Here is a 24,714-nt window from a genome sequence, read left to right on the forward strand (position 1 = left end):
CTGGCACATCGCATCAGCTGATGAATCGCATTGCCCTCCTGTTGATAAGCTCCCACGATTCACAACCAAAAATATTGAGTCGTGTGTAGACTGATAAAGCCATCTTAAAACATTCCCCCCACGATTTTCTCTTAAATCGTCCCTCTCCTTGTTTCTCTAAACAGTGTTCAGAACACGGAAGCCCCTACTGCTTGTTAGGGTGGCTAGGCTTCAAAGGAGGGCGGGTCATTCGAGATCGACAGTGTTTTCCAGATGTCGCAAAAAACTCAAACTTGACCAGACTCTAATCAGTTGTGGCACACATAAATTAACATAAGTACATCTTTCAAGGAGGAGGATATGTATTGCTTTCCTAGTGGGAAGGGTTATGTTATGTTAAATCACACTGGACTGTTCTTACTGTATATAATGTTTCAGATGTGTATTTTATGTCTATATTATTTTATTATTCTATTGTCACTTTATTTTGTTGTTATTTGTGCTGCTGTAACGCCTTAATATCCCCTCGGGGATCAATAAAGTACCTATCTATCTATCTATCTATCTATCTATCTATCTATCTATCTATCTATCTATCTATCTATCTATATATCTATCTGCCTGCCTGCCTGCCTGCCTGCCTGCCTGCCTGCCTGCCTGTCTGTCTGTCTGTCTGTCTATCTATCTATGTCGATTACGTCCATCCAAGCCACTTTTGACACCCACACAAAGTAAGACAACAGACACGAATGTTAAAGGGCACAAGGCTAGTCCCATATGGGTTAAAAATGGCTCTATTGGTTCGAGCAATCTTGCTGTGCAAGACTTTCGACATTGTATGCCTCTACATAGACACCTTTTTGCTTGACACCTTCGGGCTTGTTAGACTTGGGGGGGGGGGGGGGGGGGGTTCAGATGTTTCCCATGAGATGAAACGATGAAACATTGGAAAGCACTTTCGGACCGTGGGTGGGGGGAGGGTCACTCTATGCTGTGTCATTTGTTTTTACTGTGTACTTCTTTGTTTTGTTTTATATGGAAAACACGAAGAAAAATCCTTATTGTAAATGTTGCATGCTATGACCGTATGTGCTTCTCGATAAAACATATTTTGGAAGGAAAGCAGACTTTCACACCATAGAAGAACAGCTACAATAGAGCGGTGAATCAGTTGGTAGAGCATGGCGCTAGAAACATTAAGGTTCGATTTCCCACTGGGAGCATACAGTACATACAAAAGATGTATGAACTCACTGTACTGCAAGTGGCTTTGGATAAGAGTGTCTGCTAAATGCATGTATATATGTACTGCAAGGTGTCAGGAAAGCCTAGTAGCATGGCATGGCATTAGCTTATATTCTGTATACGTATCAAATCATGCAGATAGACGCTGTGAGGAGATCACACTGCTTGGTTATCTGCCTCAGCAGTCGTAGGACTAATTAAAATGGGAAACAGACGTTTGGTTGGTTCGGTATGCATAAACGTAGCCTTTCTAATCATAAAATCTTACACTATATGGATAGTGTCGGTGTCGTAACACACTGGTAACTATGCACCGATAACTGTACACTGTTTCCTGAAGGTCCTGGGTTCACTGCCCGGGTCCGCCAGCCTGTCCATTCCCTCCTCTCGTCTGTTCCTCCTCTGTAGTTTTCACACTGTCTGCAAAAAATGCTAATGAAAATATGAAAGGGGAGTAGAGGGGGGGGAGGCTGTTGTGTATCTGCATCTGTAGACATAGGCCTAATTATTACTGGAAACAGTAGTTTGGTTGGCATATGTTGAGGCGTAGCCTAACCCTTCCCGACCATCCTTAGAGGGTGGAAAAAGACAATTTTTTCACAATCATGTTTTCCCTTTTTTTGGGCTTTTTTTTCCCTCTGCACTTCCACAGGGGCAGTCCTACTTCAAGTGCTTCTTCATTTTCGGAAAAATTAAAACCTTATTGAGCTTAGTTTGCTCTGAATTTCATCACGTTGATTCCGTCAAGTTAGCCTTGGGGCATGTTGTTTTGCCTGAGGCATGGTGCACTTCCCCTTGTTCCTGACTCTCCCTGCTCCCTGCTGATTGCCAGCCAAGATGTTACAGCACCTGACACCGACATCATGGGTTCCTTACTGAGAGAACAAGGTTACAAGGTATGACAGACTGTGGTTTCTCACGCTGGAGGCGGATCGACAAGCAGTGACGGAACAGCCTTGCCACAGTGGCAGTCAGAGGTCTACAGATCAGAGGCTAGGGTTGGCTAGCTTTGTCAAAGCCAATGTTCCAAATTGACCCTTTTCTCGATATATCGAAGCTATGACGGCTAAAGTTACTATACACATTTAAAGCAGGTCAACTAGAAGCAAGGGCTGTGACAGTTACACAGTGACTGTCGGTTACACCCTTATACATGGATGACCGTGAAAGTAAATAATTTAATAATTCATGCAAACCTTTCATATAAATATACTTTTCCCAATAGCAGGAGTGTAAAGTAATGATTATGAACAAGTGGGTAATGCGCTACTTTCACGATCACGTCACGCAGTTTGATGTGTGCACTTTCTTGTATGCCAATGTTCTTGTTTCTGTTGAATAAACACATAGATCTATTAAAATATATATATATATATATATATATATATATATATATATATATATGTGTGTGTGTCAGCCTATATTAGTTATTTAGTAACATTGGTAAAGTAGAATGTCTCTGAAGACACCCAAACAAACTTGCAGCGCTGCAACACTGACATGAAGATGGTAATATTTGGTTGTTAAATGTGTTCCCACCATAATTGAATATTCTTAATTATTTAGCTTTCCCCATCATCCCAAAAACAGAGACTGTGTGAAAGACTGCGTAGATTACAATGTGTATTTAAAAAAAAATAAAAAAAAATCCAGCTATATTATTGACTTCAAACGGTTATTGCGATTATTTGCATGATGATTGAGCGACACCCACAATTCCATGGCCATCACAGCCCCACTATAAGCTACAGTATTACAAGTGAAACAAGGCGATATATTTGGGAAAGAGAAACATTGAACTGTGAAACACCAACAGACACAGACATAGACACCCACATTCTCTCTCTCTCTCTCTCTCTCTCTCTCTCTCTCTCTCTCACATACACACACACACGCGTGTGCGTGTGCACACACGCACACACACACACACACACCCCTCTCTCCCCTCTGAGGCTGATGCAGCAGGTGAGGTGTCAGCATCACCTCAGAGATAACTTGATGATGACAATCTAGCAGGAGTCACACTTTCACACTCACACAAGGTCACGCGAACACGCACGCACACACACACACACACACACGCACACGCACACAATCACACACACACACACACACACACACACACACACACACGCACACAATCACACACACACACACACACGCTCTAATTAAAAGCTGCCGTCACCCTCGATGCTGCATGTATTAGCACCTCCAGCAGACGAGAAACAGAGAGTGTCGTCAGCCCCTACAAAGTTTTCACAATACGAACACAGTCAATCTGTCTGTTTTCACCAATCAACCATATCTAGTTATGAGGACCTGCCAAGCCCATCTTATATAGACAAAGACGTTAACACTGGAATTCTAAAAAAAGGAAAAGTGATTGATTTTATTCTGTCAACCTCACCTGACTCAACCGTACTTTACCTGATAAGAGCTTCACATAATTCATTTCCGAAAGAGCGAGGCAGTGCACTGCATGTACCTCATTACCTACCGGTGGATCTATAATGAAGACAGGGTACTGTGGGTAATAAAATTAAAATTGCCACCCGGAGCCACTGGAATGCCAATTGATTGTCCAATCAATCTGTATATTATGCACGCTCACCTCTCCAATGGCGTCCTTGTTAACATCCTTTGAGCGACAACAATGGTTAGCATGCTTCCTTGGGGAGGTCAGTGACAAATCCATGGAGACTTTAATTTTGATTCTTCACACTGATCGCCTCGGTACCGAAAGGCACTCTCAATGGTATCGATTGACTGCCATGGTAATGCCATTTGAAAAGCCAGAGTTAGTGTATGCTCGAAATGGTCAATGAAGTACATGCACAGCACAGGGATTGTTTGTGCCCTTAGTGTATTGTCTTCCTCGTATTCGGGTTCACAAGTTCAAGCTGCTCTGACAGACACACACTAACACTTCGGAAGTGTTTATTAAAAAGTGGAACGGTTTGACAGCTAACTGTCGAGACACTTCATCAAAACACAAGCTTTCGGGGTTATGGTGTATAGGTGTGTCCACGAATGATTCAAACCTCTATGTCCTAGCTTTTCCAGTCAATATATCAAAACCATCACAGTGGAAACTCAATTCAAAACTGTTGTTTCAGCGAGGGCACCAATGAAAAAAATGCATTTGCGAGTTGAGAGAGTGATCCCCAACGTGTAAAACATATCAAATATATATCCCTGTACGAGAATGACACCTACCTGGCACACTAAACAACACCCACATTAGGCATCACACAAGATCTGAACACACTCAAACTTGGGTACAACATTTTTCCTGTTAAAATCTCTGCCCTCTACGCACACTCTGTACTGTGCTGAGGGCATACACACTCCAAAGGCTAGTGTGTAACACAAAATAGCCGACATAGTGGGGCCAGGCTCCAACAAGAGCCAAGATATTACTGTACAGTGAAGCTTTTCATGAAACGTCAAGCTTTATCCAAGCAGTCCATGCTTAATAGGCTCCTTTGGGGGTTCAGCGGTGGGGATCGACACGGTATAGTGCTGAACACCGGCGGCACAGAGATAAAGTGACTGACAGCATCATGATATCAATTCTCATCCGCCCCTCCACTGGCACGTGTCGCTTAAGCCAGAGCAGACAGAGCGGACCTGAACAACGGCACTATGTAATAATTGCCGTCGCATGGCTGCACCTGTCAAACGTGGTTACGACTCCAGACTCCTTAGACGAGAGGAGAAGAAACATATAGACAAGCTCTACTTCGATTGGGGTCTTAAACTGCAGTGGTAGCTAGAAAAGAAGCGTGCTTGTTGTACACCTCTGTACACCTGTCGAGTGAGGTCCTCTGAGGGCAGAAAGGAAAGGCGATCTCAACCAGAGGAGTAATTAGCCGTAATATCTATATTGTATGTGATTTTGGTCATACACCTCTTATAGTATGTTGGACAGGCTGATGCCCAGGTGTTTTCTAGAGCCCAAAAACACAAGACTTCAGAAGATAACGGCATTCAGAATTGATACATAGACTTTCTTTGCAGGGATTTCTGATAAAACAACAACATATAATATAAATATATACATTTACAAAATAAATATAATCATTATCTATTAGGAAAAAAAAGCTCAGTACAGTTAAGTAGCGGAGAGTTTAAATTCTAGAGAGAATTTTTCCTAGTCTGATATCAGACATGTCAGAAAAAACCTGCCCTACGCCTATGGTATGATATAATGATTCTGGCGTAATGAGACATGTAAAACTCTGATCATGTTACATGTTTAGAGGTTGCGTGACTGCAGGATCTTACCGTGTTGTGGCAGTCTGCGTTGAGCAGCTGCAGAAGCTGGCTCTCAAACACTTCCAAGGAGGGCTGAAGAGAGATGGACAGCCTGTCCAGGGAGTAGGTGAGGGTCTTCAGCAGGTGGGGTTTCAACAGTGAATCTCCTAGAGTCAATGAATAATAATTGTCAGTCTCCATTTTTGCCACTGTATTCTGTCTCCATTTTAGCCGCTGTATTCTGTGAGGCCGCCTGGTATCTGTCATAGAATTATAATTAAATTAATTATATTTCTATGGTATCTGTAATGTTGAATGCACTCAAGGTTTATTCACTTCTCTAGACAAATTGTATAACAATTAAAAACCAAGGCATTTACCATGGTTAGTATCTAAAAGGGCATACATACAGTAGTCCCTTCCACACAGTTTTTGAGGAAATCAGAAATTCATTCATTCTTTCAATCCGTATTGCTATGAGGTAGGTACAAGAGAGCCACCACGTATAAACCAATGGACATTAAAGGGGCAATCTGGGATTGGTACAGCAATTGGACTTTTATGACACTGCATATATCCATGATTATTGAAGAATATAAATTGATAAATGAGCTTATTTCAACTGTCTTACCCCATCAGAACCAAAAATATAAGCTTGTTTTAATTGTAAACAAACACTGTATAGCTTCAAAACATGGTTAAAACTATAATTTGGATCTCATCGATGGTCTGTCCTTGCATCCATAGCTCCATCGACTAGTTTGAGAGTGGTTACATTTCTCCAGCCCCATCCCTCCCATTGATTCCCAGATTGCCCCTTTAAACTCCAATCATACCTATCCACCTAATGTACTGCTTTTGCACATTTTCGTATATGAAACCCACAGTGGACCCACAGCTCCATACCCTTGTAGTGTGTCTCTAGAGGCTTCACTTTGCTACGGGTAGCTGTGAGTGCAAATCACAATCACTGCCACATCAAACGAGCCAAAACACACTGTCTGTCCAAAACTATTCATGAGAATAATAGAGTAGTTTTGAACACCCCAAAACCATGGTTACATCTGGATCCATTGTGTGTAAAACACTTGATCTATCCCAAAAGGACGAGGAGAACTAATGGACGTAGCTTGGTTGTGGGTAATCACCCAGCAATCACCTCAGTCAAGCACGACAGAAACCAAATGGCCAGCGATTATTATACTCATCCTGAGTACAATGTCGCCATCAAACGGTCTCATTATGGTTCTTGTTTCTAGCGGGGGGGACTTCTCTCAATGCAGGCTGAATATCCAGCCAGTGATGCTGGCCTTAAAAGGCAGCTTAGGTTGGAGATGCTTGTAGAACCAGAACAGGAGTGGAGGATTACCCCGATGCCATCCACTGACTCAGCTAAAAATAAAATAAAAACCTGGCACCGTCAAATTGCATTACGTCCTATCATATACTTTTGATAAACACACTGCAAAAATTTCAACTTTTGAGGAGAAGCAAAAGAAAAACTAAAATAAGTGTTAAGATTAATGTCTCAATTCTGTATCGTTACGGAAGCTGTTTTTCGAATGGTCAGATCAAATTACAGATATGATTTGGGTACTGTGAGGTAGACTCCACAAGGTAGATGTTTTTCAGAATGAGGTGTGTGTGTGTGTGTGTGTGTGTGTGTGTGTGTGTGTGTGTGTGTCTGTGTTAACATTGCTCAGGCAGGTTTGATTGAATTTCAGCCCAGGAAAGCCTCTTTGAGAATGGCTGTGAAGAATAATACCTAAATCAATAAAACATGAAATTGACTGTTGTAAATAATCCTAGAAAAAATAAATCAAAGGCTGACAAAACAAATGTATTTGTAGGTCAACTAGGAACATATGTCAAATAATTTAATTTTGTATGAATTAACGCACAAATGAAAGCCGCTAATTCTCTGTTATGTTTACATTCACAAGCCCCTTGATTTGTGTTGAATCTGAAGATGAGCGACAGAGGAGGGCTAAGTGGGTGAAGGATTACCTCCAGATTGCACTATAGGTTTCTTCAAATGACTCAGTGAGGTGCTAGTTACCCTTCAGTTAAATACTGAGAAAGGTCACAAGACAAGTCATTTGGTACAGCGAGGCCCTAAGGCAGTGTTTCCATAGACGTTTTGTAAAGGCAAGCTGCAGAATCCCAGAGGTTCTCTGGGATCTAAGACTTCCAACCCCACCATTTTCTATGAAACATTTATAGGCAGGAGTCAACAGCTAGATGGCCTGGGGGGCATCATGCCTAAGTAATGTTAAGGGAAAACACTGCCCTGAAGTCTGTTGTGTAGTCTCTGTAAATGCTAACTGGGATCCTTGGGACGATAGGGGACGTTGAGGTTAGGGAATGATTAAGGTTAAGGGTGGGGTCGTCCCAAGGACCCCACTTAGCATCAACCGTGTAGTCTCACCTGTAGAGGGCGCCACCCCTGGTATGTCCTCATCCTTAGACACCAGCATATTCTGAGGGAACAGGTGCATGATGGGACCCAGAGCAGGATGGGGCTTAAGGCTGCACTGCAAGTGCGCTCCATCGATAGGCGTCAGGAGCTTGTTCTCTGCAATGGACAAAAAACAAAACAAAACATGGTACACTGTGCTGCAATGACCGTTCCTGTTACCACAAACACTTGCAATGTCATGATCGACCTAATGTTCCACCACTCTGGGGAGAAATATACTAATATGATTCCTATCTTGTTAATAGAGGACATGGAGTATCGCCTGTCACAAGCAACTGTCACCCGTCCACGGATGCGGTTAAATAGAATGCTGTAGCACGGAGGAGTGTGTCGTTTGAGAGCGACATGCAGACACTTCCATTATTCAATATTCCATTTGGCTGCCTAGACACAGGTACACGCTCCATTACTTTGGGGGGGGGGGAGGCATTTTTCTAGGGAACCTGGGATGCGTTTGGAATGACAGCGCTTCGCATGGAAAAGCACTCCATCCTCGCAGCTCGGCGCCGCAGACAAGGAAACAGGCTTCTGATATGAGTGAAGGGTTGACAACGCGTATCCTTCACAACAGCCTACCAATGAGAGGCATCGGCCCACAATTTCTTCCATCAACACGCTGCGGAAATGTTCGGCAAGCAGTCAGAGTGGTATTTCATATGTCCTGTGCTGCATGCTCAGTACATAGGGCCCAGCGCCATAGAGTAATCATTCACCCTGACAGCTTTGATAATTACATCTTCAACGGGGACAGTGATGATCATTAACCGATGTTCCGTTCCCTCCTACATACTCTTTATCAAGTTGACAGTGATGTACTGTATCTGGAGGGCTCCACCAGGCTCCCATGGAGTGCACTTTGCGGTGTGTACAAAGCTTGAAAGGGTTAAATGATGAGGGATTTGCAATTGTACGGTTCAAAAATCAAGGTTAACAGAGGGAAGGTTGAAGCTGTGTGCATCTCATACTTGTTTATTTTCACCATGTGAAATGTCACTCCCCTGAAGAGAACAAGAACTGTATTCAATCAAACCGGTGTTCAGCGTTTTCCAAAGAAATGGCATGCTGTCTTGGACCAGATCTCTATTGAAAACGAGATTTTATCTCAATGAGACAATCCTGGATAAAATAACAGTTGAATAAATTCTTCTTCCACTGTGCAAATACTCCTCAGGGTTCATTCAATGCTCACAACATAATCTTTGTTGTGTGAAAAAAAACAAAAAAACAACTATTGGACGTTCAATGAAACACGTCTTACTTTGCAGTAAAACTATTGTTTTTTTCTTTCTCAAACATTAATGAGCTTTGACTGAGCAGGGCCCAGAGGTTCACAAAGAGCAGCTTCAGTCGTAGATAGTAGAAGGATACTGTATACATCTATACCTGCAGTTGGAGCTTTAAGCTGTTCATGGGTCTCAGAACCTTCAAAGCCTCAGAACCTTCAAATAGGGTTTCAGTGGGTAAGGCAGTAAAAGACAAGTGTATTCCCCAAACCATGACTCATCTAACACCAATGTATAACTTCCTCTGACAGCTGCTCGGAAATTCTCTTCATCAGGAAAAAAAAAAAACCTTATCTCCAAATGTGCACTCAAATGTGATACAAAGTGAAAAGAACACTCATACATGTTTGGAATGAATCTTTGAGGCTGCAGCTACAGTCGTTGGCTGCATCACATTATAACAACAGTTATAACAGTTTCAGAGCCACATTGAAAAACGTCTCTTAGCGTAATGGAGAAAAGTGATAAAGGGGGATACAACGAAACATTGAAACATTCATGCAACTAGTTTAACACAGACGGTGCTCAGGTGACGAATCTGGGTAACTTCTTTATAATCTATTTATTTTCATTCATTATGCATCAAGCTTGCGTTTCTGATGGAGCGCATACACGTGCGGATTAGGAAACCCAGAATTTCTTCAAGAAGACATCTTGGGTACGTTGGTATCAGGCGTTGAAAACTTGGCAGGAGATGAAGAGGTAAAAATGGAAAAGTAGCTCAGCATCAGAAGCTGTGGATTTGGAGAGGCTAATGGGGAAAAGAGACTACGTAATAATCGCAATGAATACTAATATTGGACTATTTTAAAAGCGGGGGGCTTATGAAGAGAAGAACGGTTTGGTCTATGAAAAGTAAAGAAGGTAAGAGAAAAATACCAGATTTGGGTAGAAATCAATGGTGCAACCGACCCATTTCACTGAAGCAGAATGAAGAATCCAGGCCGTACTGTACGCAATAGCCTGGAGACGAGGTTAAACCAAAGGCAACAACTACAATGAAGTCTTGTTTAAGGGCTCGGTAGAGTAGGTCACTGTTTAAAGTCTATGCATGCTGTCATCGCAGCGGTAGACTACCTCAATGCCGCTACCGCCAGATAGTTGAGTCGTGTGAAGTGCTAGTTGGAGTCGTGTGAAGTGCTGCCGAAAGCAACCACCAGGGGGAGGCAAGAGCTGTGAAGGATGTTTGAAAGAGATCCATCCTTCTGTGGTAGAAATGACCGACAGTGCTGAGATTTGTGTTCTTTCCTTGTAACAAAAATAATCACGGAATTAAACATAAATAGTTTATGATTACAGAGCCTTGCTTAATCAGCTTGCTAGACAGATTAACTCTATTAACCATGCAATGGAATCAACACGTACAGTAGCTCTGTTAATATAATAGGTCTAAATCTTTCCTTATTTAAAGGTAAGGTTATAACCACATGTCAACCTAAAATGCTGAAATGTCCACAACTGTCCCCTTCGAATTGATTGTTTGATTGGTGTTATGCCAAGTTCATCTGAAGGCTGTGCAGCTGTACACAACTAAGCTTATATAAATTAAAGCTATTATTAGTCATACAGTAGGCCTACCCCTATCAACTCCAGTGGATTTATCATCCATGTATTCATATTTTCAACCGTATTAACTCACAGAAAAATACTGTAATATATGGGCCGTAATATATGGGCCATGGGCTGGGGTTTGTTATTGACATGTGCGGAGGGAAGCTGTGCTCGTGCTGTAGAGCTTTGTTTCAGCTTGAATACGATGGGACTCCACCAGGGGTTGGGTCCCGCTCGAATTTCTAAGAATGAATACGGACCGAAGCTATCAGTGCAGCCGTCTGGCTGAAATGGGCAGGTGCGTCATTTGGGTATTGCACCATGGCCCAAGATCAACCCCCAAAGACAGAAAGGTTCCAATCCCGAAAACCAAACATAATTGCAGACAATCTCGCTCCGATTTTAAATACATGTATTTATTTTATTTTTTTCTGAAAAAAAAAAAAAGTCCCCTTTCTCTCCTAAATGTGGACCCCCAGACATGATTTCGGCATTGTTGTTAAATGATCACAGCCTTGTTGTTCGCTAGCAAGTAATTGTTGATCGACTGCGTCACACACGCTTCCGTTGTAGAAAGGAAGTAGTTGTTCTACCCAGCAGCCTAGGACGGCGTTTGTTTACAAACATTCTGATCTCTCCTTTTCAAGCCTGGGGGCGAGGTTACCGAATTTTAAACCAAAGGCACTTGCCAATCCGTCACAGCGCAGGATTTAAGCATGGCAATGTGAACACAATGTGTAGTCATGGCAATGTGAACACAATGTGTAGTCTAACAGCACTTTGGAGCATTGAGCCATGTGCTTGTCCTTCTATCACCCAGAGTGGGGTCCATAGAAGCCGTCTCTCCCCACTTCACTCCCCATTGTGTCTAGGAGAGGAGCTTAGGTGGGCTCAGAGAGCAATCCGACCTCCCTATCTCTTATCTCCTTCCCTCTCCTCCTTCTCTCTCCACTTCCCCTAGGTCAGTCAAAGAGAGGAGCTTCATTGTTGCTCAAAGCAACCCTCTCTCGCTTCCCTCTCTCCGTCCTCTTCCCAATCCGTTTCTCCCTGGGTCGATCCAGGAGAGGGGTTTAGGTGAGGTACCTAGGGGGTGGCGCCAGGCCGGCTGGGCAGGAGAACAGAGACGGAGGGGGCTGGCAGAGCGGAGGCTCCCCTGGCTGCCACTGTCCCTGCCTGTTCCCTCCTACTGGCAGTGAGTGTGCCCCTTCTCCTATCCCCACCTCCAGGCAGTGCACCCCTACCCCCAGCCCCCGACAATCTCACTGGCATGCTGGGCACACACACACACACACACACACACACACACACACACACACACAACACATACACAGGAGGGGCCCCAGGTGCAGTGCAAGCACTCCAGACCCCTGTCTATCCGTCTGTGTGAGGGTGTGATTGGATAATTAGGAGGGAATAGAGGCTGTAGAGAGAGGTGAGGAGGTTCAGGAAACAAGAGAGGAGGTGAGAGTGGGGGAGATACTGAGCGCACTGCACTCAATATCCTGCTTCATGAAAAATAATATCATATACAAGGAGTAAATATCGAAGCAAGGCCATTGTGAACCGGCCTCTTTGTTTTCCATGTCTTCCTAGAGGAGGTAAACAACAGTTTCTTCCAAGTGTTGAGGTTAGCACTGCAGTTGTATTGGATGACTTGCGTATATGTACCAACCCAATCTCCCACAAGATTACTGTCCTTCAAGGTCCAGAGTGAAAGTGTCCATTGTGTGGAAATGAACAGGGCCTTGTATGTTCAGTCTTGTCCCGCAGGCCAGGTAAACAAGCTAACCTATCCTCCTCTATCGAGGGAGGTGTGTGTGGGGAGGGAGGGGAGGGGGGGGGGGGGGGGGGGGTTGCAATGTGTGTGAGACCAACGCTGATGGTGAGAAATAAACACAGTCTGAACATGAAAGTGAGCAGGCGATGTGGGGCTGAAAACAAAAAGACAGCTCTTACCCCAACAGACACAGTTTTAATAATTCAATGTACATAAGAGTCTGTTTGAGACAGCCCTTCCAATATTCATGTGACGTGACAAAATGATAGCTAACACAGCCTTCTCTGGCTAATATGTTATTCATACTGTGCACACTCTGCATTATACATATACAGGTATAGGTGTTATTGATGGGTAACTGGACAGAAATATAAAGCACACTATACTGCATCTGTGTGTGCTCTAAATAAAGGTTTTATGTGATTTGATTTGGATTCGAGTACCGCCTTCGTTTGTATTCAAATACCCTCCTATAGCCCCAACCAGCAGTACGTAAGATAACCCTAACCCTTCAATTTGATAGAGGGTGGTATAAAATAAACATAAGCTGAAGAACAAAATAAATTTAAGACGCAAATGTAAAATCACAATAGCATACCTCAAAGCTGACTTCGGTCAAGAAGGTTTATAACAGTACAGATTCCCTCCCTTAAAATGGACTGAGACTGTTGTCTCCACAGACTATAATATGATACATGTAGTCCTCATCCTCCATATGATACATGTAGTCCTCATTCTCCATATGATAGTGCCCTCTCGCCACAATTAAGCGCCTCGGCTGGAGGAAGTCTTGTCGTGTGCTGGGCCAAAGACAACCCAGACAAAACAATACGGCGTAATTACAGTCAACACAATAGAGGCCCACTCCATTTGGATTAGTGTGTCTACAAGTGTCCTCAGATATTAAATAACGCCTATACAGTATAATCCAGTAGAATGCATTGAAATGAACTGAGCTGAAATTGAATTGAACTGAGCCGAATTGAACTGAGCCGAATTGAATTGAACTGAACTAAGCTGAATTGAATTGAATTGAATTGAATTGAATTGAATTGAATTGAATTGAATTGAATTGAATTGAATTGAATTGAATTGAATTGAAGGATGGCATCGAGTGCACTTTTACTGTAAGCATTTCAATGATATTCCGGATCTGGATCACCAGTCTCTAAGGTAGTACTGTACCCATGTAAACTGACAGGGTATAAGAGGATACAAGCTACTTACGCTCGATTGGTTCCCTGAGCAGAGGATGGAGCAGGGCCCTGGGTGTTCCATGGTACAAACTCAGCCTAAGACAAAGATGACGTTGGGAAAACAACAAGGTTGATAGGGAGTAATTAACTGACTAATTACAAGATTGTAACACATCACATAAATTTACATTTAGAATATTTAAATTACATACACATGAATTGAAAGCTGTTGTCTATAACTATATTCTTTGTGAAGTCCAATGGCTCTAAGGCAAATGGGAGTCTTTTAAAATACCATTTGAGTCTGACCCTATAGACCTACTCCCTACAGGGTATACCAATATTTCTACTCAAAGTCTTTGGACATGCAATGCCCGCCAAGGCAGAGGTCCGCCAATTTGACAGAAGCATGCGTTGCGCCTCTTCCCTCATGAGGAGGTGTTGGTGGATTAACTGACTAGGGGTCTAGGAATTACAGTCTTAGTGACTCTTTGGGAAAGAAACTCATTAAGGCGTTTTGTGTTGTGTATTGATGAGATCGCTAATCACCTTCTGTCCCCCTCAGCAGCCTGAGGTTCTGCCCTGCTGGAGAAGAGGTGGAGGATCCCGAAGCCACACCCCAGTGCATGCTGGGAGCCGTCTGCCCTGGGCAGCGATAACGCCACCAGTTCCGCTACAGCCACCACACAGGGCAGTCGGAGAGCGGTGTGGAAGTACAAGACCTGCAAAGGAAACACAACCTGTAACAAGCTTATAAGAGTACTACCCACAGATGATGGATTGTGACGGTCAAGATGAGTATCTCCCTAAGAGATAGGGAGGTCGGATTGCTCTCTGAGCCCACCTAAGCAGTGTTGGCAACTGTTATAACCTGTATATAACTTGTTATACACACACTTTTTAACCTGAGAGTGATATAGAGGGGCTGGTATGGCTAGTTGATAGGGAAACCAGTTAAGCACATCAAGAGAGATGTGACTGTGCAAACAAACACAACAAAAACACAGGAGGGAATTCCTCATAATTGATCTTAATAAATAAGTATTTTCTTTTCCATAATGCGGTGAGGAAAAGGTTATTATTTGTTACAAAAAAAACAAAGCACTCAAGGGTTGTTTTTTTCTTTCTTTTCCTGTTTGGCCTTTCTGGTGAAATTCTCTCTGGGAATGTCAAGCCCAGTGCAGCCAGTCTCCAGATATTTTAGCAGGCTTCAAAAATGCGAGCCAAACACCCAGGGTTGAGGAGATCCCAGACTCTGTGGGGATGTGGGCATTAGTATTGCATCATGAAGAGCAGGATTTTCACAGGTACACCCCCTGGTAAGACAGGGCTTGTGGAGGGCTTTTTGATATTCTCATTGAACTTCTGAGCTAGGGGAGGTTCTTTATTGCCCAGAAATGTTAGTGTTAGTGGAAAACAGCATCAGTGGATTACTCAGTCAGACTGAATTGGAAGTTACAGTGAAAAGTCACATATCTTTCATATCGTTTTACATGCACACTCAGTTCAGTGTGATAAACTAGCCTACATCCTTTGTGATGGATTGGTCCCCTAACGTTTGTAACATCCACAGTAGAACAAAAAAAAACAACACAATAACAACAGAAAAATAGGAAAAGGAGCGAGAGTAGACATGCAGTAGCTTGAAATACAGAAGCAATTTCTGATATCCCCCTGTGCACCGACCTGTTCATTTTTACTGCTGTCTACTGCTAGAGCAGACTATTCAAATTCAAAACCAGAGGCATTTTAGCAACATCAATCTTTTATCTCTGGCATTTTCGTGCACAACATGTTTAACCCAAAATTACCTCAGAAAGTTTCCAAAATATACAGCTGAATACAAATGGGAGAGGTTGGAGCGGAGGTAGAGATTTTGCTATGCCTCTTTTGTATGTGTGGGATGTTGCCTTGCTGTGCAGGACTTTCACAATTCACAAAATCTTCATTGAGCCAAGCAGTTTGAAAAATCTTGGCTTTGGACATGATTCCTTACTAACACTTTATGGAAAATGGAAAATGTTACGCACTCGACCCTGTCAAGAACAAGTCGATGTGACTGTAAGTGATGAGTTGACAAGGTCTTAGGATTCTGCATGGGTGGCTCTGAATTAGTATGGGGGAATCCAATACTGAGTACACCATGGAAGAGGCTGATGAGAAACTATAATTGACAGAAAATTAGTTTTGGCAGTGTATGAATTGAAATTCATCCTTTTTTTCAAAAAGTAATCTAGTCTCATTCTCATTATTCAACGACCACCATGCAAAGATTCTTAAGTACTCTGTGTTTGTGTTTGTGTTTGTGTGTGTGTGTGTGTGTGTGTGTGTGTGTGTGTGTGTGTGCACGCGTGATTGTGCATGTGTTTTAAAAACCTAGACCGGAAAGGCTTTGCAAACAAAAATACTGGCAGGGTTTTAGAAAATGTAATATATCCTCAAAAAATGCATTTCATTCAATATTCATGAATTGAAAACTTTATTTCTGCTTGGTTTATTATTTTTTTACCTTAACTCCAAAATCAAAGACTTTTTTTTTAAAGTGAACTTAACTTGAACTGCTCTCTGTTGAATACACAAGAGTTATAGGAATCCATATTTTCTATCCAGTTTACTCCCCCTGCAATGATATTGATTTGCATTGTGGTCAAAGATGCAGATCCCATGTCTCTTTAGTCTAGCCAAGGTGGACATTGTTCAAAACACATTTCCAATTCAAAGACAAGACTCCTCCTTTGTCTAGCTCTTCTCTTTGATACTCTTTCAAGTCGATTCTGTTCCAATTTGAACTGTAACCGCTTTTGTATCAACTGAATATTTTTTCTCAATTTGCAATCATTCCAATTCTTGGAGGATGAAGTGTTTTAACAAGTTTGGACTTTACAGTGAACACTTCAAACACAAATGTTGAAGCAAATATATCGGAGAGAAAAAAGTATGAACACTACGTGACTTTGACCCCTTCGAACAATAAGCACTTCTCAATATCATCTTTCATTCGTCTGAACCTCTCTCTATACAACTTATATAAGCATATTATCAGGGATTTCTAACAGCACTTTGCCCCGGAACCTTGCGAAATACTTTTTTGACACCTTGCTCCTTTCCTTCGCCACAGGAGCGCAGGGATGTCAATGGGGAAACAGCTTGCATGCTCAGTAATGCCAAGGATAACATATGCTTTACCTAACGAGAGGTGATTCTCAAGCACCTTTGTCAACAAACCATTAATCAAGTGTCACAAAGGGTAAATATTCCTGTGGAAAATGACAAAGGCAAGGACAGCATTAAAACATCATTTGTACTGTAGCTGTGGCTGTGGTACTATAGCAACAGCACCAGCAGCAGCAGTTTGTCAGCAGACAGGGGATTATAGTCAGGGGCACTTCTGTGGGTGACAGATAAATTAACTATGTGCGAGAGAGAGAGAGGGAGAGGAGCTTTGTTATACAAAATTGAGTACATATCAAAACATGTTAAAACAAGCAAACATGTTGTCCACCACAAATGACGTACCGCCCCTCCTTGTGTGAATTGACAATTATTCAAACATATGTTTTGTGGATTAATGAGAGAGAGAGGATATGTCCAAAAGTACATGACTATCGCTGAAATGGGGCAGGAGACATGCTTGTTCAGAGTTTGGTGGGGGACAAAAAGTCTGATTAGCAGAAAAATCGAATAGGCGCAGCTTATAGGAAATGTTTAGGAGAAATGTTTGTTTATGAGGGGCTGCAAATATGTACCATTTGCTGACTATAGCTCAAACGAGACAGGAGATATGCTTGTTCAAGGTTTGGAATTTCAGTTGTTTACTATAGAACCTGCCTTGGGCCAATCGGTGTAATTTTTTCTATGGCAAGACGCATCATTCATCAAAGTTTCGTCAACATTATCCCAGTGGTGTCTGACATACGAACGTGTGACATTGAACATACAAACAAAGAGAGAGCAGTCCCCTGCCGGAAGACATCACGGGGGACAACAACTACTGTTGCATGGGACAATCCTATACAGTATCTGTCATCATTGTTAATGTGTATAATGGGTTCAGATAAATCCTGGGAAAGAATTTAAGACCTGAAACATAATAGGGTGGTGGGCCCGGGGTACTGGCTCTTCTGTGTATGTTAGTGACATTTCAAATGAATCAAAAGTGGGTACTGGATGACTTACTGGTGTGTCTCTGAAAGTCATTGGTAGGCTATATCGTAACATCGATTCATATAGATTAATGGCTGTCCAACTCATGCTAAACAGCCAATCATTAACACCTTACCCCTGGAGAGAGGGTTTTGTACACGAAACTCGGCATGGGCTCAATAGAAGATTCTGGTGGTTAAACACTTGACTCTCCAGGCTGAGCATTTGACGGACTAGAGTGGCATCAAAAACAAAGCCTCAGTAAAAGAACGATCTTAACATGGAGGGCTCTATAATAAGTCGCCTCTAATCTGACAGAGGCTTGTTGCGCAACCCAGGCGACCCTCCCCATTAGAGGGGAAGGCAGAAAGGCTGGCATTGGGAGTGGAAAGAGTGCCAGTGTCAGCCACCTGGGCGTCATACAATAGCAGAGCTAGAAGTGGGGTGGGGGTGGGGGTTAGGGGCAGGGGAGGCTGGTGGAGGTAGAAATTGGAGAACGAGCTAATTGTAATGTATGAAATGGAATGAGGAATGGTATCAAACACGTGATGAGGAATGGTATCAAACACACGTGTTTGACACAATTCCTCATATCATGCATTACAATGAGCCTGTCTTCCGATTTCTACCTCCACCAGCCTCCGCTGGTCAAGGAGGTGGGGAAGGAAAACATTGGTATGTGACCTGGATGTGCAAGTGAGAAGCCAGCACTCAGAGAGGGGTTGAATGTGAAAGTGCAGGCTTCAGTTGAAGTCCATATGTGATTATTTGTGGTTGGTATCATAATGATACAGTTCTTTTCTGTTCTGTATCATCCAATTGCTGCTACTCCTAACTCAGGGCTACTGCGACCTCCTGCTGCTGTGCCCCTGTTCCTACAGTATGAAGGCTTGTTAAAGGGAGTAAGTTAAAAAGGCGAACTCAATGCTCCGTGCATGAAATCCTGTGAAGCTAAGCACATGCAGTCAGCAGATGCTCAGCTGTACCATTTTGATACTGGCTTTTGGCAGCGTAGCTGATGCCTTTGGAGGAGAAGGGGGGGGGGGGGGGGGGGTAGAGAGAGAGTGAAAGATAAGTAATTTGACAGGCGTAGAACCAGTGGGTATCAGTGCGACAAATCCTCGCCTGTGAAATTATCCAACTGTCAGTATCACACAAGAGATTCTAGCCCGGATATAAGTAGCATTTCAAATTTTCACTTTTAAAGCTGTGTTTTTGTCATTATCGTCAATGATGTTGACATCAGGTAAGGTGGTTAGATCCCTTAATTGTGTGCGTGTGTGCATTTGTCTGTCTGTCTGTCTGCTAATACTTTGCACCCATTCATGTGAGACAGACTGGGCCCTGTTGGTCTCGACCTGAGCCTGATATGAGAGGAGAGTACATTAGGTGTCACATTAGGACATGAACCAAAGTAAGTGGTTGTGCAAAATGTTAAACCCAGTCAAATAAAATAATTGTCTATCAACGTAAACGAGAAGGGGAAATGATTGCCTAAGTCAGACATATCTCATAACCTTTATTTAAGTTACATCCCCTCATTTAGTGTCTTGCTTACCCTAGAAGAGCCTGTAAATTGCTTGCTATTATGCATTCTAAGCCCGGTATCAGGATCAAGGCCGGGTTTAATGTGCTGTAAAAATGACTTACTTTAGTTCGGGAGAGTTTGAGGGTTTCTGGCACGCATGAGTCACACATACCTGCTCCCTCATCCTTGATATGACACAATAGGAGGAGGCTTTCATCTTAGAGCCGGGTTTGCGGTGCGCTATGCCCAGGGAGACGGCCTTGCTGTCTATATTCTGACAAATTAAATGACATCATTTCCGATAGAATTAATTACCAATAGTGCATCTCCCACACTGCCCTTGTCCACCATAAAAGGAATTCATATTTATCAATGTTGGGCATATCAGATAAAGTTCACCAGTCCCAATTCAAATGGCCTGTTTTTACTTTTGCTCTGGATATGGTCCCAACCCATTGCATAAATCAGGAGAAAACTCTCAAACTGTGCTCAGGCAACTCCATTGAGCAAAAACATGCATATCTGATTACTGTGACTGAAGTATCATCTATTTCCAACCAGGACAGCTCCCTTCTCCAGTTCCCTTGAATCTCTGATACTGCTGTCATCCTCTGAATAGAAGAGGAACCGTTCCTCTCGACGTCTGCAGCTCCATCACACTGACATCCATATCTCCTGCTCGTGAATGAGGTCTGAATGTGTCACCAGGTCGGCCCTGGCATGTCTAAACCCTCAGCAGAGGACGGCCTTCTTATCCCTGTCAAAGACAACAGGGGACGGGGCATGAATTTTAGAGAGGGATCAAAACTAGAGGAGGGATAGGTAATGGTAATGCCACCCCCTTGCATTCAAGAGTGGTAGAGAATTGACATGTCAAAGGAAAGCCACTGTGGGCTGGGAGTGGAGCTGCTCCCCCCCCACCCCTCCCCTCTCTTTCTCTATCTCGCTGGAAACTCTTGTTCCTTCTCTATTTCACAGTCTCTCTTCATCCCCACACACAGTGAGAGCAGACCCCTGGGAGAGTTGATAGCAGAATTATGGGCCAAGCAGCAGTGGGTTGGAGAGAAGGAGGGGATGAGAGAGCGAGAGAGGGGGGAAAAAGACAATGAGAGGGAAGGAGGGAGATAGAGAATGAAGAGAGATCAAGAGTTAGAGCGAGTGATGGAAAGAATGAAAGAAAGAACCCCCCTTCGCTCTGGTCTGGTGGCGGTGGCGGTGGTGGTGGTGGTGGCAGGCGGAGCTGGAATTCTCTCGGTCACACAGCAGAGCGGTAGATTACGGAGTGCGCCACTCAAGTGTGTAAAGCCCTTCAAGGAGCAGCTGCTCCACGGGATGTTTACTCCCGGAGGAACTGAAATATTGATCACTCCCAGTCACAGGCAAAGCACAGCCCCCCCCCCCCCACACACACACACACACACCCACCACTCCACACACACACACACACACACACCCGCCCCATGTATAATTGAAGTGTACTGTATATCACAGAGTGGGGCATCAAAGGGGAGAAGAGTTAACAGACTAAGAGAGTCCCCCCTCCCCTACGATATCCCATGTACATAAATCATATGGTAAATTATTAAATTATGCCTCTATTCACTCTTGTGGCCATCATAGAGCCCTGTATGGAATGTAGGAGATGAGGAGTGAAAGCACAGCAAGACATGAAGTTGAAGAGAAGTTGGGAAGTTTATTTATTATACCACATTTTGCATGTGATTTGGTTTTCCTATCAGGTTCAAGACAATGTTTAGCCGAACTGTGTGGAAAACTAGAGTCTTAAATGGATACATTTTATGTCTACCACACGTTTGCTATTCTGAGCTCGAGTCTGAATCAGAGGGGAATGAAACCACTCATGAAACCACTTTGGTTTTTAGAGAGCTTATGTTCAAAAACACAACTGGAAAAATGCTCTACAGATGTTCAAAGGTTTCCCCAGTAGTGGCTCAGGGTCTTACAATATTCTCAATCACCTTCGTACACACAAAGCCTGATTGACGTCATCCTCGACTGCGAGGGACTACCAAAGAGGAGTGTATCTTTGTGTCCTAACCCAGCCTAAATGTGATTTGTCAGTATTACACACACGTAAACATATCTACAGACCCGTCTGCTTCTACAGTAAGATCTAATACTGTGAATATTGTTAGAAAGAGATGGTGCCTTGCCATAGATCCCTATTAAGATGACTGAACTAAAATGGAGTGATGATGATCAGAATGAGACCATGATCTACAGAGCCACATTCTGCTTCCTCCTCCACTCGCCTGGCTGTCTCCTTGGGCTGGCCATGGCACAAGAGTGCCCTCTGCTGCTCAAAACTGTCTCTGCCTCATATTCACAGGGGTGTTGAGATTGCTGTTATCAACATGAAGACCCTGGAGCTGACAAGACCGAATAAAGCTCAACCAGAACTGACAGAGAATGAGTGAAGGAGATAGTTGATAATATAACTGGGACACTTGAAAAACCATGCACACTTTCCCTTATAGACGGTTAAGCACTGCTAACCTGTAACTTACAGCCTATAAATCCAAACCTACAGACCTTAACCATTATTGCCTCAGACTATGATTCTTAGCACAGTGTTGCCTGTGCATTATGCCTCTTTCATTATACCATTATACCATGAATAATAAACAGATTATAACTGCTTTATTAACTAATTCTAAACCATTTATAAACCCTTCACAAATGCAACCTTAATGTAAAGTGCTACCGTATTTTCTAGTAAAACAAGAGACAGCTGCCCCCCCTCCTGAAAACCTTCCAGTGACATTTGATTGCGTCTCCATTTGTGTTGTGTGATGCACTGTCCACTAATCTCCATGTTATAGCCCTGTGGCCAGTGTGAATAAACCAACATGCTAAACATGATCTACTACTGCACATAGCACAAGGGGCTCCCACGTATGTACTGGAAGGTCCAGCATCAATGATACATGCTAAAGGGGTGACACACAAGTATGATGAAACCATACATTGGAAGAAATCAATAGGCATCAGACTTTGCTGATTGCAGGGCTGCCTATGCTACAATCCATTATAAACGAGCACTGACACTATTCTGTTTTTCTCACTGGACTCTGTTCATGATTGTGGTATTCTAGCACTGCATCAATGATACAAGGGGTTTGTCCAAAGATACGTGAGAGATTGAATAAACTAGATATTGACATTTACAAACACATCTCAAATCCACTGAGGTAAACCGAGTTCCAAAGGTTCTGTGATTAAAAGTTTCACCTGATGACAAGTAAATTCTATGTCAATAAACATCTCCAACACAAACATCCTCATTGTTGTGACAATGTCCCACTTCTGTCTGGAAAGAGGAAGAGGGAGAGAGAGAGAAACACAATTTCATAGGAGCTTTCTTTCTGCCTTTAATCACTTTGGTTGTTTGAGAGTCTTTTGTTTTTTTGCCTGATATTAAAACCAATCCATCATGGCTGACAGGACCTATGCAATTTCACTGAGCTCCCCTGCCGCTTGAGAGAATCCCAGACACTTGATTTGGATATCAAACAGCAATTTGCCACTCATAAACACCAACATGAATGCAGTGCATCAGCCCAAATCAAATAAAAATGAGCATGTGCCTATTGCAGTGTAAGACGGCCAGGCAGTGCCAACTTTATCATCCAGATAAAAGTATAAGGCATAGCCGCAGGCCTACTATGAGTTATACTGTCATCTCTTGGCTTAATGCATTTGGATTGTTATCGGGACACTATACTAAGCTAGGTGAGTTTTATATGACCATTCAAGGACCTAAGCTGTATACTGCAGAAAGGCTTATAATCCCTATGCTTTTGGTCAGTAGAGCAACGTTAAGGTCAAAGGAAAATACACAGAGGCCTGTGAATTTGGCGTGTAGTCATAGCCAAAGGGGCTTTACACACTACAGGGCCGACCCTAACCGTACTGTGCTGGCTCAGATGTTTTCTTTTGTCCTTGCCAGCACTGTTTCAGAATATACGGTGGCATAACCAGGCCCGCACAGCACAGCACAGCTCAGCTTGGCTCAGCTCAGCTCGGCTCTGTAGTGCGATTGAGGTCAAATAGATTGCCTTTCAATAGCACTTTTCACAACTATAATTTTAATCTCTTATAGATTAAGTTTGCCATGTAAAACCATCATACAGCCGGGTGAGTTCCTGCTTACAGGCATCAACAACAACAAAATAGAAATCCGTCAGTGCTGCTCAATTTTCACCCTCCCTTGAGGCACGGCCACATTAAGTAGAGAAAATGGCGGTCTTGGCAGTTTTATTATTTTTTTTAATTATGTTGTTGATGTCTGTAAGCAGGATGTCACTCTGTTGATGTTGATGTCATATTGATGAATCCAGAGCTTAAGTCATTTACTCCGTCCACCAATAATGCATAGCACCAACCTGGTATCAAAGTGTAAAGAATAATCATGATAGATTTCAACAGTCTTAAATTGGCTTCTGGGTATTGTGTCTCACACAATGCATAGTTATGATTTTCCTTTTTATGTTTTTCAATAAGTCATTTGAAATTTCATCATCAAAGAACAACTTTCAAAGAGTACATTCGACATTTCTTTGGCATCAAAGCAGCACTTCTTTTTTTTTTGTTCCATCTAATCAAGAATTGAAATGAAGAGACATTCAAAAGCGATGTGTGTAGAAAGGAGAGAAATGTGAAATCACAGAAGGTACATTGTTGTTAGGCAAGTACTGAGGGCAAACCTAAGACACAACATAAGACTGGTAGTTGAATCTGTAGTGTACATTCAGGGCTCCAATTGGCTTCCACTAAAGAGGTGCTTCGCAACACAACATTTTAGTTGATTTGGGCGCTACATTCGTAATTCCATTCAGCAACATTTATACATGCTGTTTAGCTGACGCTTTTATCCAAAGCGACTTACATTGCAATGAGCGCATACATGTTAGTATATATGGTCCCAGCAGCAATCAAACCCACAAGCTAAGCGTTGTTAGCGCCATGCTCTACCAACTGAGCCACAGAGCACCACATTTCAGTTAGCGTAGGCGGAGGGCGACGTCTTTGGACATAATTGGGTGGGGATAATTGAATATGATATGAAGATGTCCATTGTCCTCGCCAATCAGGGTTTCACTGCGAATGTTGGAATGTAAAAAAAATGGTCTGCGACCCATTGACCCCACCAGACGCTGGGTATTTTCTCTAGTGATGCTCTACCAGGCCTGTAGTGCAGCGAACTTTTTTTTTTTTTTTTTTTAGATCTGTTTGCCTAACATCTTATCATCAGG

General features: G+C 42.9%; 1 protein-coding gene across 1 annotated transcript in view; it reads right to left on the bottom strand.

Moving 5' to 3' along the window:
- nphp4 (nephronophthisis 4) overlaps positions 1-24,714 on the bottom strand; it is a gene marked incomplete at its 5' end in the record, with an annotated part of 108,810 nt that overhangs the window by 80,241 nt on the left and 3,855 nt on the right. Inside the window, 4 exons of the mRNA XM_083674740.1 lie at positions 5,512-5,648; positions 7,910-8,056; positions 13,799-13,863; positions 14,317-14,489. Coding sequence (XP_083530866.1) covers positions 5,512-5,648; positions 7,910-8,056; positions 13,799-13,863; positions 14,317-14,489 — 522 coding nt within the window. The remainder of the gene's footprint in view (positions 1-5,511; positions 5,649-7,909; positions 8,057-13,798; positions 13,864-14,316; positions 14,490-24,714) is intronic.

The sequence above is a fragment of the Argentina silus genome, assembly GCF_951799395.1.
Source record: "Argentina silus genome assembly, chromosome: 8".
NCBI lineage: Eukaryota > Metazoa > Chordata > Actinopteri > Argentiniformes > Argentinidae > Argentina > Argentina silus.